Source organism: Entelurus aequoreus, linkage group LG08 (genome assembly GCF_033978785.1).
Source record: "Entelurus aequoreus isolate RoL-2023_Sb linkage group LG08, RoL_Eaeq_v1.1, whole genome shotgun sequence".
Taxonomy (NCBI): Eukaryota; Metazoa; Chordata; class Actinopteri; order Syngnathiformes; family Syngnathidae; genus Entelurus; species Entelurus aequoreus.
This window is the reverse complement of record NC_084738.1, coordinates 57,611,412-57,626,695: the sequence shown is the minus strand read 5'-3', so window position 1 is coordinate 57,626,695 and position 15,284 is coordinate 57,611,412. Positions and strand designations below refer to the sequence as shown.

The window sequence follows — 15,284 nt, the reverse complement described above, 5'->3', positions numbered from 1 at the left end:
TTCACCTTCAAAACCAGTACAATATATAGATTTTTATATAAAAAAAACACTAGAAAATGCAATTTCAGTAAACATTTTGTGTGAATGCTGAAGAGCCAAAACTGAACTGAAATGCTAACAGTTAGCACGCTGGCCAGATAGTGTAAAGTACCAAAAAATATAAGCAAAATGAGCTAAGAAAGCTAGCATGCTAGCAGTAAAATGCTAAAAAAAAGAAGCACGGTTACAGTTAGCATTAATGAAACACTGAAATATATGACATTGAGATTTATACTTGCTAAATTAGCTATAAAAAAGTTAGCATGCTAATGTCAGCGTGCTAAAATGTTAACTGTAACACGTGTCAAGTACCAAAATATATTACTCTGCGGTGTGTACTTGAAAAATGTGTTTAAAATGCTTGCATGCTAACTTTACTATGCGCCAAGTATCAAATGATGACTGAGATACCTACAGAATGAGCTAACATTAGCATGCTAACAGGTATCATTCGTCAAGTAAGAAAATATTTGACGCTGAGGTGTATACCTGCAAAATGAGCTAAAAAAATATATCGGTATCGACGAACACTGAAAGTTCCAATGTCGTTATGGAATCAGAAATTAACAAGTTGTATGGGGACACTTCTACAGTAACTCATACACTGCTACAATAACTAGTACACTGCTACAGTAACTGCTACACTGCTAAAGTAACTACTACATTGTTACAGTAACTCATACACTGCTACAGTAACAAGTACACTGTTACAGTAACTTCTACTACAGTGCTACAGTAACTACTACACTGCTACAGTAACTAGTACACTGCTACAGTAACTAGTACATTGCTACAGTAACTACTACAGTGCTACAGTAACTACTACACTGCTACAGTAACTAGTACATTGCTACAGTGGCTAGTACACTGCTACAGTAACTACTACAGTGCTACAGTAACTTGTACACTGCCACAATAACTACTACACTGCTACAGTAAATAGTACACTGCTACAGTAACTACTTCACCGCTACAGTAACTATTACACCGCGACAGTAACTAGTACACTGCTACAGTAACTACTACACTGCTACAGTAACTCGTACACTCCTACAGTACCTAGTACCTTTCTACAGTAACTACTACACTGCTACAGTAACTAATACACTCCTAAAGTAACTAGTACACTGCTACAGTATCTAGTACACCGCTACAGTAACTAGTACACTCCTCCATTAACTACTAAACTGCTACTGTAACCACTACAGTAACTATTACACTCCTACGGTAACGACTAAACCACTACAGTAACTAGTACACTCCTACAGTAAATAGTACAGTGTTACAGTAACTAGTACACTGATACAGTAACTAGTACACCCCTACAGTAACTAGTATACTGCTATAGTAACCACTACAGTGCTACAGTAACTAGTACACTTCTAAAGTAACTAGTACACTCCTACAGTAACTACTAAACTGCTACTGTAACCACTACAGTGCTGCAGTAACTAGTACACTCCTACAGTAACTAATACACTGCTGCAGTAATTACTACACTGCTACAGTAACTAGGACACCACAACAGTAACTAGGACACTGCTACAGTAACTAATACACTGCTACAGTAACTCGTACACTCCTACAGTACCTAGGACCCTTCTACAGTAATTACTACACTGCTACAGTAACTAGTACACTGCTACAGTAACTATTACACTCCTACAGTAACTACTAAACTGCTACTGTAACCACTACAGCAACTATTACACTCCTACAGTAACTACTAAACTGCTGCTGTAACCACTACAGTAACTAGCACACTCCTACAGTAACTAGTACAGTGCTACAGTACTAGTACACTGCTACAGTAACTAATACACTCATACAGTAACTAGTACACTACTATAGTAACCACTACAGTGCTACAGTAACTAGTACACTTCTAAATTAACTAGTACACTCCTACCGTAACTACTAAACTGCTGCTGTAACCACTACAGTACTACAGTAACTAGTACACTAATACAGTAACTAATACACTGCTGCAGTAACTACTACACTGCTACAGTAACTATTACACCACTACAGTAACTACTACACTGCTAAAGTAACTAGTACAACACTACAGTAACTGGTACACCGCTACAGTACTTAGTACACTTCTACAGTAACTGCTACAATAACTAGAACACTGCTACAGTAACTAGTACACTACTACAGTAACTACTACACTGCTACAGTAACCACTACACTGCAACAATAACTAGTACACGGCTATAAGTAACTTGGACACAGCTACAATAACTACTACACTGTTACAGTAACTAGTAAACTGCTACAGTAACTAGTACATTCCTACAGAAACTGCTACAGGAACTAAGACACTGCTACAGTAACAACTACACTGCTACAGTAACTAGGAAACCACTACAGTAACTAGTACACTGCTACAGTAACTAGTACACTTCTTAACTAGTACATTCCTACAGTAACTGCTAAACTGCTACAGTAACTAGGACACTGCTACAGTAACTAGTACACCACTACAGTAACCCCTACACTGCAACAATAACCAGTACACAGCTACAGTAACTAGGACACCGCTACAGTAACTACTACACTGTTACAGTGACTAGTACACTGCTACAGTAACTAGTACACTTCTAAAGTAACTAGTACATTCCTACAGTAACTGCTAAACTGATACAGTAACTACTACACTCTTACACTAACTACTACACTCTTACAGTAACTAGTACACGTCTACACTAACTACTACACTCTTACACTAACTACTACACTCTTACAGTAACTAGTACACTGCTACACTAACTACTACACTCTTACAGTAACTAGTACACTGCTACACTAACTACTACACTGCTACACTAACTACTACACTCGTACAGTAACTACTACACTCGTACAGTAACTAGTACACTCTTACAGTAACTACTACACTCTTACACTAACTAGTACACTGCTACACTAACTACTACACTCTTACAGTAACTAGTACACTGCTACACTAACTACTACACTCTTACAGTAACTACTACACTCTTACACTAACTACTACACTCTTACAGTAACTAGTACACTGCTACACTAACTACTACACTCTTACACTAACTACTACACTAACTAGTACACTGCGACACTAACTACTACACTCTTACACTAACTAGTACGCAGCTACACTAACTACTACACTCTTACACTAACTAGTACACAGCTACACTAACTACTACACTCTTACACTAACTACTACACTCTTACAGTAACTAGTACACTGCTACACTAACTAGTACACTCTTTTTGCGGTGTGGGTAGTTCCCGATGATCAGCGAGTTCGGCGAGGACAGCAACTCCTACTGTTCCTTCGAGAGCAAGGAGACGGCGCTGCTGCACTCGGAGAACGACAGCCTGCAGCAGAGAGTCAACATGCTGACACACGAGGTGAGAGCACTCAACACCACCAGGGGGCGATAGAGGGACATCATGCTGGGAAATAGTCAACATGCTGACACACGAGGTGAGAGCACTCAACACCACCAGGGGGCGATAGAGGGACATCATGCTGGGAAATAGAGAGGCACTGAGCATGCTCTGTGGGGACCATAAGCCCCGCCCCCAGGTTTCATGTCTTCAAGAGAAGCTCCTGTATACTTTTAGGACAATGTTGTTCTAGTAATGAGGCCGTGCTGTAAACAGCAAAGCATCATGGGAGTTTAATGTTGAATACAAAGATGTCCTACATGGACACGTCCCAATACTTACTTTCATCACACTTCTGGACCCCGTCTTTCGCTCCTTCTCTCCTTCTTTCTTCTTTCCTTCCTTCTTTCTCTCATTCCTTCTTTCCTTCTTTCATTCCTTCTTTCTTTCTTTCTTTCTTTCTTTCTTTCTTTCTTTCTTTCTTTCTTTCTTTCTTTCTTTCTTTCTTTCTTTCTTTCCTTCCTTCTTTTTTTCTTTCCTGTTTTCCTTCTTTCTTTTCTTCCATCTTTCCTTCCATCCCTTCTTTTCACCATTCTTTCCTTCCTTCCTTCTTTCTTCCCGTCTTTCTTTCCTTCCTTCTTTCCGTCTCTTTCTTTCCTTATTTCTTTCCTTCTACTCCTTCTTTCCTTCCTTCTTTCTTTCTTTCCTTTTTTCCTTCTTTCTTTTCTTCCATCTTTCCTTCTATCCTTCTTTTCACCATTCTTTTCTTCCTTCATTATTTCTTCCCATCTTTCTTTCCGTCTCTTTCTTTCCTTATTTCTTTCCTTCTATTCCTTCTTTTCTTTTTTTCCTTCTTTTCTTTCTTTCCTTCCTTCTTTTCCTTTCTTTCTTTGTATCTTTCTTTCGTTTTTCCTTCATTCTTTCTTTCTTTCCTTCTTTCTTTTCTTCCGTCTTTCCTTCTATCCCTTCTTTCCTTCCTTCTTTTCTTTCTTTCTTTATCCTTACTTCTTTTCTTCCATCCTTCCTTCTTTCTTTCTTTCCTTCCTTCCTTCTTTTCTTTCTTGCTTTATCCTTCCTTCTTTTTTTACATCCTTCCTTCTTTCCGTCTTTCTTTCTTTCCTTCCTTCTTTCCGTCTTTCTTTCTTTCCTTACTTCTATTCCTTCTTTACGTCTTTCTTTCCTTTTTTCTTTCTTCCTTCTTTTTTCCTTCCTTTGTTCCTTCTTTTATTTATTTCTTTTCTTCCTTTTTTCTTTCCTTCCATCTTTCCTCCTTTTCATTCTTTCTTTCCTTCTATCCTTCTTTTTCTTCTTTCTTTCTTTCCTTCTTTTCTGTCTGTCTTTCTTTCTTTTACCTTTCTTCCTTCCTTCCTTCCTTTCTTATTTCCTTCTATTCCTTCTTTTGTCTTTCCTTCCTTCTTCTCTTCTTTTATTTCTTCTTTCCTTGATTCTTTTTTCTTTCTTTCCTCTCTTCTTTTCCTTCCTTCTTTCCTTCCTTTTGTCTTTCTTTTATTTTTTTCCTTTCTATTTTCTTCCTTTTTTTCTGTTCCCTTCTTTTCTTTTTGTCTTCCTTCTTCTTCCCTTCCTTCTTTCCTTACTTCGTTTCTTCCTTATTCCCTTTGTGTCACCTTCTTTTCCTTAATTTCTTCATTTTTTAATTTCCTTATTACTTTTTTTCTCCTTTCCTCCCTTCTTTCCTTCTTTCTTTAGTATTTCTTTCGTTCATTCCTTCCTTCACTTTTTCTTTTCTTCTTTTGTCCCTTCTTTCCTTCTTCCTTTTTTCTTTCTATCTTCCTTACTCCTTTCCTTTTTCTTTCTTTCTTCTTTCCTTATTCTATTCTTCCTTCCTTCCTTCCTTCCTTCCCTCCCTCCCTCCATCCTTCCCTCTTGAGTTGTGGAGACAAGGTGCAGTGAAGAAGGTTTGATGTCCTTCTTGTCTCTCAGCTGCAGAAGAGGAAGGAGCGAGAGGAGCAGCTGGAGGATGTCATCCAGGCCTACGAGAAGATCCACATGGAGAAAGGAAACCTCCAGAGGGACCTGGACAAGATGGTGCCACGACACACACACACACACACACACACACGCACGCACGCACGCACACACACACACACACACACACACACACACACACACACACACACACACACACACACACACACACACACACACACACACGCACACACACACGCACACACGCACACACACACTCGTCTTTACGGTTTTGGACCATATGACCCATTGACCTGTGTGTGTGTGTGTGTGTGTGTGTGTGTGTGTGTGTGTGTCCTCAGTCGGGCCTGGTGGAGAAGCACGTGGAGCGCATCCTTGGCTTGGAGTCTGCACTCAGGCAGCGAGACAATTCTCTACACAAACTCAACATGCACCTGCACAGCAAAGACATGCAGTACTTGCAGCTGCACGCTGGTGCTGATGCACACAGTGAGTTTACTAGCAACACCACACACACACACACACACACACACACACACACACACACACACACACACACACACACACACACACACACACACTACATAAACACTACATAAACACATACAAACTCACGCAGACACATACAGACACACACGGACACTACATAAACACACAGAAAGACACACCAACACTACACAAACACACGAACACACAAACACACATAACACCAAACAAACACACACAAACACTCCACAAACACACACTAATGCACGCAAACACATGCAGAAACACACAAACACTACAAAAACACCACACAAACACAGACAAACACCAAACAAACACACACATACACCAAACAAACACACACAAACACACACTTAGACAAACACTCACACACAAACACTCCACAAACTCACACACAAACACACACAACCACACACAAACACTACACAAACACATCACAAACACACACAACCACAACACAAACACACAAACCCACACTGCACACACACACAAACACTGCACAAACACCCAAGAACACAAATACACACAAACACTGCAGACCCACAGACACTACACAAACACATCACAAACACACACAAACACTGCACAAACACCCGAGCACACATATACACACAAACACTGCACACACACTAACACACACAAAACACTACACAAATACACACAGACACTACATGAACACACACAAAGACTACATAAACCCAAACAAACATCACACAAACACACAAAGACTACACAAACACCACACAAACACTCAAAAACACTACACTAACCCCCACAAACACTACACAAACCCACAAAAACACCACACAAACACACACAAACAAGAACACACATGAACACTACACAAACCCACAAAAACACACACAAACCCACACAAAAACACACAAACTACACAAACACACACTTCGATCCAGGAAGTAGCCTTCAGCAGCTTCTCCATATTTTCATGGACAAATGTTCAGATATTACTTTAACGTTATGGCGTTATGGACTCATTCTGCTTCAGTATGACGCAGACTAGCAGTGTTACGCTTTCTCAGTGTAGCTAACTACACGCTCTGTCACGTTTTTGATGATTTCTTTCTTTAATGAAATTGTTGTTTTTTTTTAGCAAATTTTGACCCGAGTCATATTTTGGTACTTGATACATGCTAACGTTACCATGCTTGCATCTTCAACACATTTTTCAAGTACACACCTCAGAGTAATATATTTTGATACTTTTATGCATGCTAACGCTAGCAGGCTAGCATTTTAAACACATTTTTTAGGTACACACCTCAGGGTAATATATTTTGGTACTTGTTGCATCTTACAGTTATGGAATTTTAGCATTCTAATATTACCATACTAGCTTGTTTTGCAAATGTTTCAGTAAATGGTGTTACTTGGATATTAATACCTGTTAGCATGCTAATGTTAGTATGCTAGCTTTTTTGTTGTTGTTGCTAATTTTGTATGTATACACCTGAGTCATGTGTTGGTACTTGATACATGCTAACATGCTCGCATTTTCAACACATTTTTTAGGTACACATCTCAGAGTAATATATTTTGCTCCTTGACACATGTTCCGGTTATAGCATTTTAGCATGCTGATATTAGCATGCTGGCGTTTTTCAGCTAATTTAACAGGTATGCACCTCTGCGTCAAATATTTTGTAAATCAACAAATGATACCTGTTAGCATGCTAATGCTGATATGCTAGCTTTTTTTTTTTTTTAGCTTATTTTGCAGGTATACACCTCAGTCATATGTTGGTTATTGATGCATTACTGACGTTAGCATGCATGCTAACATTTTTCAGGAACACACCTCAGAGTAATATATTTTGGTACTTGATGCATGTTACGGTTATAGCATTTTAGCATACAAATATTAGCATGCTGGCGTTTTCAGCTAATTTAACAGGTATGCACCTCTGCGTCAAATGTTTTAACTAAACAAATAATACATGTTAGCATGCAAAAAAAATGTTAAGCCAATTTTGTAGGTATAAACCTTAGTCATATTTTGGTTATTGATGCATGTTAATTTTAGCATGCTAGCATTTTAAACAAATTTTTCAGGAACACACCTCAGAGTAATATATTTTGGTACCTGACACGTGTCACAGTTAGCATTTTAACATAGTAACATTAGCATGCTAGCTTTTTTTTCGCTAATTTTACACTTCAGTGTCATATATTTTGGTACGTCACTAATGCTAACTGTAAGCATGTGCGGATGCCGGCTTTTTTTTCTTAGCTCATTTTGCTCATATTTTTTGTTATGCGACGCTATCTGGCCAGCTTGCTAACTGTTAGCATTTCAGTTTCACTTTGGCTCTTCAGGGTTAACACGAAATTTCTACTGAAATTGCATTTTCTAGTTTTTTGATAAAAATCTCAATATTTTGGTTTTGAAGTTGAAAAACTACCAAATAGGCCCCCAGGTCCTCTGATTGTCCGTTTTTTTAAAGCATAACACTTTGCAGAGAGATAGCTTGTACCCCAAAAAACTTGTAAGTTGGGGCACGCATAAAAGAGTGGTAATGAAAGAGGTCAGATATGCAAATACTGAGTCATGTTCCATCTCGAAATGTGTGTCTGACAAGACCTCTCTAATAACTCCTTCTCGCCATCTTTCATCCAATCCATCCATTTGGCGCCAAGGCGTCGCAGATGAGGTCACTTTCATCCTCTTTGCACACCTGTTCCTCGTCCTCCATCACAGTCCCAGAACAAACAAGCTGCCAAGTGGATCGCAATCATGTTGACTTGACAAAAGAAGTGACAGCCTGTTTCATCCGAGCATCCACTATTGATCCTTTTGCTTCCAATAATATCTGTCCTCCAAATGGGAAGGAAAAATAGGCAGAAAAAAGTTAGCATGCTAACATGCTAATTTTAGCATGTTAGCATGCTAACAGTTAGCATATGTCACATACCAAGTTGTATGACTCTGATGAGGTGGTACGCTGGCAAAACTGGCTATAAATGTTAGCATGCTAACATTAGAATGCTAAAAGTTAGCATGTGTTCAACTACGTTATGACTGAGGTGGTACAGTGGGGGAAAAATGGCTGAAAACGTTAACATGTCATTAGAGATGTCCGATAATGGCTTTTTTTTACCGATATCCAGATATTCCGATACAGTCCAACTCTTAATTACCGATACCGATATCAACCGATACCGATATATACAGTCGTGGAATTAACACATTATTATGCCTAATTTTGTTGTGATGCCCCGCTGGATGCATTAAACAATGTAACAAGGTTTTCCAAAATAAATCCACTCAAGTAATGGAAAAAAATGCCAACATGACACTGCCATATTTATTATTGAAGTCACAAAGTACATTATTTTTCTTTAACATGCCTCAAAACAATAACAGTGCAATAGTTTTTCATAACATGGTCACTACTGCCTAGTTTTCTCTTGTTATATTCTTATTTTATTCTCATTGTTGCTTTTTATTTTTATTGTTATTGTAATATTTTTCTATTCTGTTTCCAGGCGGGGTTGAGGTTGGGGGTAGGGGTTGGCGGTGGGGGGAGGGGGTGTATATTGTAGTGTCCCGGAAGAGTTAGTACTACAAGGAGTTCTGGGTATTTGTTCTGTTGTGTTTATGTTGTATTACGGTGCGGATGTTCTCCCGAAATGTGTTTGTCATTCTTGTTTGGTGTGGGTTCACAGTGTGGCGCATATTTGTAACAGTGTTAAAGTTGTTTATACGGTCACCCTCAGTGTGACCTGTATGGCTGTTGAACAAGTATGCCTTGCATCAATTCGTAATGAGTAAAGCCGGTAGATATGTGACTGAGATGGCACGCACGTAAAGGAAGTGCCTTAAAGGTTTATTGTCTCTCTGTACCTCTCCCTACATCCGTGTACACAGCGGCGTTTAAAAACGTCATACATTTTACTTTTAAAAACCGATACCGATAATAACGAAACCGATACCGATAATTTCCGATATTACATTTTAAAGCATTTATCGGCATGACAACTAGGGATGTCCGATAATATCGGCAGCCCGATATTATCGGACATCCCTAGTTGTCATGTAAATATAAATGTTAGCATGGTAACAGTTAGCATACCAAGTTATATGACTCTGAGGTGGTATGGTGGCAAAATATCGCTAAAAAAAGTTAGCATGCTAAAAATCAGCATGTGTTCAACTACGTTATGACTCTGAGGTGGTACAGTGGGAAAAAAATGGCAAAAAAACATTACCATGTTAAAGTGATCAGGTAAACATAATACATGTTAGCATGGTAACAGTTAGCATGTGTCACATACCAAGTTATATGACTCTGAGGTGGTAAGGTTAAAATAAATAAATAAAGCTAAAAAGGTTAGCATGCTAAAAGTCAGCATGTGTCCAACTGCATTATGACTCTGAGGTGGTATGGTAGAAAAAATGGTTAAAAACTTTAACATGCTAATGTTATCATCCGAACATGCTAACTGTTTGCATGTGTCACGTACTAATTTATAAGTAAGAGGTGGTTTGGCTGCAAAATTGTCTAAAACGGTTAGCATGCCAATTTTTTCTATGCAAACATGCTAACTGTTAGCATGTGTCACGAACCCAGGTATGACTCTGAGGTGGTACAATGGAAAAATTGGCTAAAAGCTTTAGCACGCTAATGTTATCATGCAAACATGCTAACTATTAGCATGTTAAGGTTAGCATGCTAACAGTTAGCATATGTCACATACCAAGTTGTAGGACTCTGATGAGGTGGTAAGCTGGCAAAACTGGCTATAAATGTTAGCATGCTAACATTAGAATGCTAAAAATCAGCATGTGTTCAACTACGTTATGACTCTGAGGTGGTACAGTGGGAAAAAATGGCTAAAAAACGTCACCATGTTAAAGTGATCAGGTAAACATAATAAATGTTAGCATGGTAACAGTTAGCATGTGTCACATACCAAGTTATATGACTCTGAGGTGGTAAGGTTAAAATAAATAAATAAGGCTAAAAAGGTTAGCATGCTAAAAGTCAGCATGTGTCCAACTGCGTTATGACTCTAAGGTGGTATGGTAGAAAAAATGGCTAAAAACTTTAACATGCTAATGTTATCATCCGAACATGCTAACTGTTCTCATGTGTCACGTACCAATTTATAACTAAGAGGTGGTTTGGCTGCAAAATTGGCTGAAACGGTTAGCATGCTAAAAATGTTATTATACAAACATACTAACTGTTAGCATGTGTCACGAACCAAGGTATGACTCTGAGGTGGTACAATGGAAAAATTGGCTAAAAGCTTTAGCATGCTAACATTATCATGCAAACATGCTAACTATTGGCATGTTAAGTTAGCATGCTAACAGTTAGCATATTTCACATACCAAGTTGTAGGACTCTGATGAGGTGGTAAGCTGGCAAAACTGGCTATAAATTTTAGCATGCTAACATTAGAATGCTAAAAGTTAGCATGTGTTCAACTACGTTATGCATCTGAGGTGGTACAGTGGAAAACAATTATTAAAGACGTTAACATGTAAACATAAATGTTAGCATGGTAACAGTTAGCATGTGTCACATACCAAAGTTATATGACTCTGAGGTGGTATGGTGGCAAAATTACACTAAAAAAAGTTAGCATGCTAAAAAAGTTAGCATGCTAAAAATCAGCATGTGTTCAACTACGTTATGACTCTAAGGTGGTACAGTGGGAAAAAATGGCTAAAAAACATTACCATGTTAAAGTGATCAGGTAAACATAATAAATGTTAGCATGGTAACAGTTAGCATGTGTCACATACCAAGTTATATGACTCTGAGGTGGTAAGGTTAAAATAAATAAATAAGGCTAACAAGGTTAGCATGCTAAAAGTCAGCATGTGTCCAACTACGCTATGACTCTGAGGTGGTATGGTAGAAAAAATGGCTAAAAACTTTAACATTCTAATGTTATCATCCAAACATGCTAACTGTTCGCATGTGTCACGTACCAATTTATAACTAAGAGGTGGTTTGGCTGCAAAATTGGCTAAAACAGTTAGCATGCTAATGTTATTATACAAACATACTAACTGTTAGCATGTGTCACGAACCAAGGTATGACTCTGAGGTGGTACAACGGCAAAATTGGCTAAAAGCTTTAGCATGCTGATGTTATCATGCGAACATGCTTACTGTTAGCATGGTAACGTTAACATGATAACAGCGTGTCACCTACCAAGTTGTATGAATCAGAGCTGGTACGCCAGCAAAATTGGCAAAAAAATTTAGCGTGCTAATATTTTCATGCAAACATGCTAATTGTTACCATGCTAACGTTAGCATGTGTCACGTACCAAGTTATATGCCTCTGAGCTGATGCGGCGGAAAAATTGGCTAAAAAGGTTTGCCTACTAACTGTTAGCATGCTAACACGCTAAGTGTTACCATGCTAATGTTAGCATGATAACAGTTAGCATGTGTCACGTACCAAGTTGTATGACTCTGAGCTGATACGACAGCAAAATTGGCTCAAAAAGTTTGCTCGCTAACGGTTAGCATGGTAACGTTAACATGATAACAGCATGTGTCACCTACCAAGTTGTATGAATCAGAGCTGGTACGCCAGAAAATTGGCAAAAAAATTTAGCATGCTAATATTTTCATGCAAACATGCTAATTGTTACCATGCTAACGTTAGCATGATAACAGTTAGCATGTGTCACGTACCAAGTTATGATTTTGACTAAAGTTGACAAAATTGGCTAAAAAGGTTAGCATGCTAACATTTAGCATATGTCGGCTTGCATTCACATTTCCGAGGAGTTTTTCACTTCCTGTAAGCGTCCCAATACTTTTGTTGCTAGCACGTTAATGTCCGCGCTTGTCCTGGGTGTCCCGTCAGTGCTGGACTGTCCCGCCATGACGCTGCAGAGCTCGCGGAGCCTGGACACGCTGTCCGACCTGAAGGTGCAGCGGCTGGAGGCGGAGCTAGAGGGGGCCCGCCACGAGGCCCAGGGGGCGTGCCAGCGGGAGGAGGAGCTCAAGGCGCAGTACGAGCGCCTGAAGGAGGAGCTGAGGCAGCTGCAGGGCGGCCAGCGAGACAGGGTGAGGCCCCCAGAGCGGCGGACAGGAAGTGACGTCGGAGATGATGACACGGAATGTCTGCTTTGGCAGGAGATGTCGTCCCCGTGCAAGCAGTGCGACGTGGAGTGGATCAAGAAGGTGGGAGACGAGCAGTAAGTGAACGAGGAGGCCACTATTTGGTCATTTTTAGGGACCCCCCAGGGGCCTCATTTGGGCCCTCATGTGTTTGAGCAGCAGGGGGCAGAATATTACCAGTTTTCGGTACTTTAGTGTGTGTTAGTAAATATTAATTGAAAATTGTCGCCACCCACACACCCCACTCACTTTGGACAATCAAAACTACCATTTTCCCAGTTAAAAAAAACTCCAGGAATTCCCAGATTTCCCGGTTTTCCAAAGCCCTGTTTTTACCTTTTCCTGAAAAGTTGTCATAGTCCACATTTTCAACCGTTTTTTGACCAGTCCGCATTCAAAACATTCCTCTTAGTTGGTAAACCAATGCTCCTGTTGGCTTTACGAAAAAATTCCGGGGTTTCCCGAAATATACCCATTCTCAATTCAAACTGTTATTAAGTCAACATTTTTCAACCGATTGCCAACATTTCAATACCAACCCATTCATATCATCTAGAACAATGGTGCTAGTATCAATATTTTCAAAAATTCCCAGTTTCCCAAATTTCCACGAAAATTCCCATTCAAAATAAAGGATGTATTCAAAGTTCTACATACCCGACATTCTCAAAATGTCTGACCTTCCCACACACACACTACTCTTCCGATATATCGAGCGCAAAACATGTTTTCTATTTCCCCAAATTCCTGGTTTTCCCGGAATTTTAGGGAATTTTTTCCCCGTTGACAATGAGTGGGAAATACAATGGACTGCATAGCCCACATTTCTCAACGGATTCGAACCGTTCCACCACCCACACACTCCACTCACTTTGGACAGTCAAAACTACCATTTTCCCAGTTCAAAAAAACTCCAGGAATTCCCAGATTTCCAAAGCCCTATTTTTACCTTTTCCATGAAAGTTGTCATAGTCCCCATTTTCAACCGTTTTTTGACCAGTCCGCATTTAAAAAATTCCTCTTAGTTGATAAATCAATGCTTCTATTGGCTTTTAGAAAAAATTCCAGGGTTTCCCGAAATTCCCATTCCCAATTCAAACTGTTACTACGTCAACATTTTTCAACCAATTCCAAACATTTCAACACCAACCCATTCATATCATCTAGGACAACTCTTCCAGTATATCGAACGCAAAACATGTTTTCCAGTTCCCCAAATACCTGGTTTTCCTGGAATTTCAGGGAATTTTCTCCCCGCTGACATGAGTGGGAAATACGATGGACTGCATATCCCACATTTCTCAACGGATTCGAACCGTTCCACCACCCACACACTACACTCACTTTGGACAGTCAAAACTACCATTTTCCCGGTTCAAAAAAACTCCAGGAATTCCCAGATTTCCTTGTTTTCCAAAGCCCTATTTTTACCTTTTCCATGAAAGTTGTCATAGTCCACATTTTCAACCGTTTTTTGACCAGTCCGCATTCAAAAAATTCCTCTTAGTTGGTAAACCAATGCTCCTATTGGCTTTACGAAAAAATTCCAGGGTTTCCCGAAATTCCGGAAATACCCATTCCCAATTCAAACTGTTACTAAGTCAACATTTTTCAACCGATTGCAAACATTTCAACACCAACACATTAATATCATCTAGAACAATGGTGCTAGTATCAATATTTTCAAAAATTCCCAGTTTTCCAGAATTTCCCAAATTTCCACGAAAATTCCCATTCAAATGAAAGGATGTATTCAAAGTTCTACATACCCGACATTCTCAAAATTTTGGTCCATTTTTAAACCTGATTCTGACCTTCCCACACACACACTACTCTTCCGATATATCGAGCGCAAAACATGTTTTCTATTTCCCCAAATTCCTGGTTTTCCCGGAATTTTAGGGAATTTTTTCCCCGTTGACAATGAGTGGGAAATACAATGGACTGCATAGCCCACATTTCTCAATGGATTCGAACCGTTCCACCACCCACACACTCCACTCACTTTGGACAGTCAAAACTACCATTTTCCCAGTTCAAAAAAACTCCAGGAATTCCCAGATTTCCAAAGCCCTATTTTTACCTTTTCCATGAAAGTTGTCATAGTCCACATTGTCAACCGTTTTTTGACCAGTCCGCATTTAAGACATTCCTCTTAGTTGCTAAATCAATGCTTCTATTGGCTTTTAGAAAAAATTCCAGGGTTTCCCAAAATTCCCATTCCCAATTCAAACTGTTACTACGTCAACATTTTTCAACCAATTTCAAACATTTCAACACCAACCCATTCATATCATC

General features: G+C 39.3%; 1 protein-coding gene across 1 annotated transcript in view; it reads left to right on the top strand.

Annotated features, from left to right (window-relative positions):
• tbkbp1 (TBK1 binding protein 1) overlaps positions 1-15,284 on the top strand; it is a 138,188-nt gene that overhangs the window by 88,975 nt on the left and 33,929 nt on the right. The window contains exons 3-7 of the mRNA XM_062056898.1: positions 3,316-3,441; positions 5,362-5,466; positions 5,709-5,856; positions 12,730-12,932; positions 13,002-13,063. Coding sequence (XP_061912882.1) covers positions 3,316-3,441; positions 5,362-5,466; positions 5,709-5,856; positions 12,730-12,932; positions 13,002-13,063 — 644 coding nt within the window. The remainder of the gene's footprint in view (positions 1-3,315; positions 3,442-5,361; positions 5,467-5,708; positions 5,857-12,729; positions 12,933-13,001; positions 13,064-15,284) is intronic.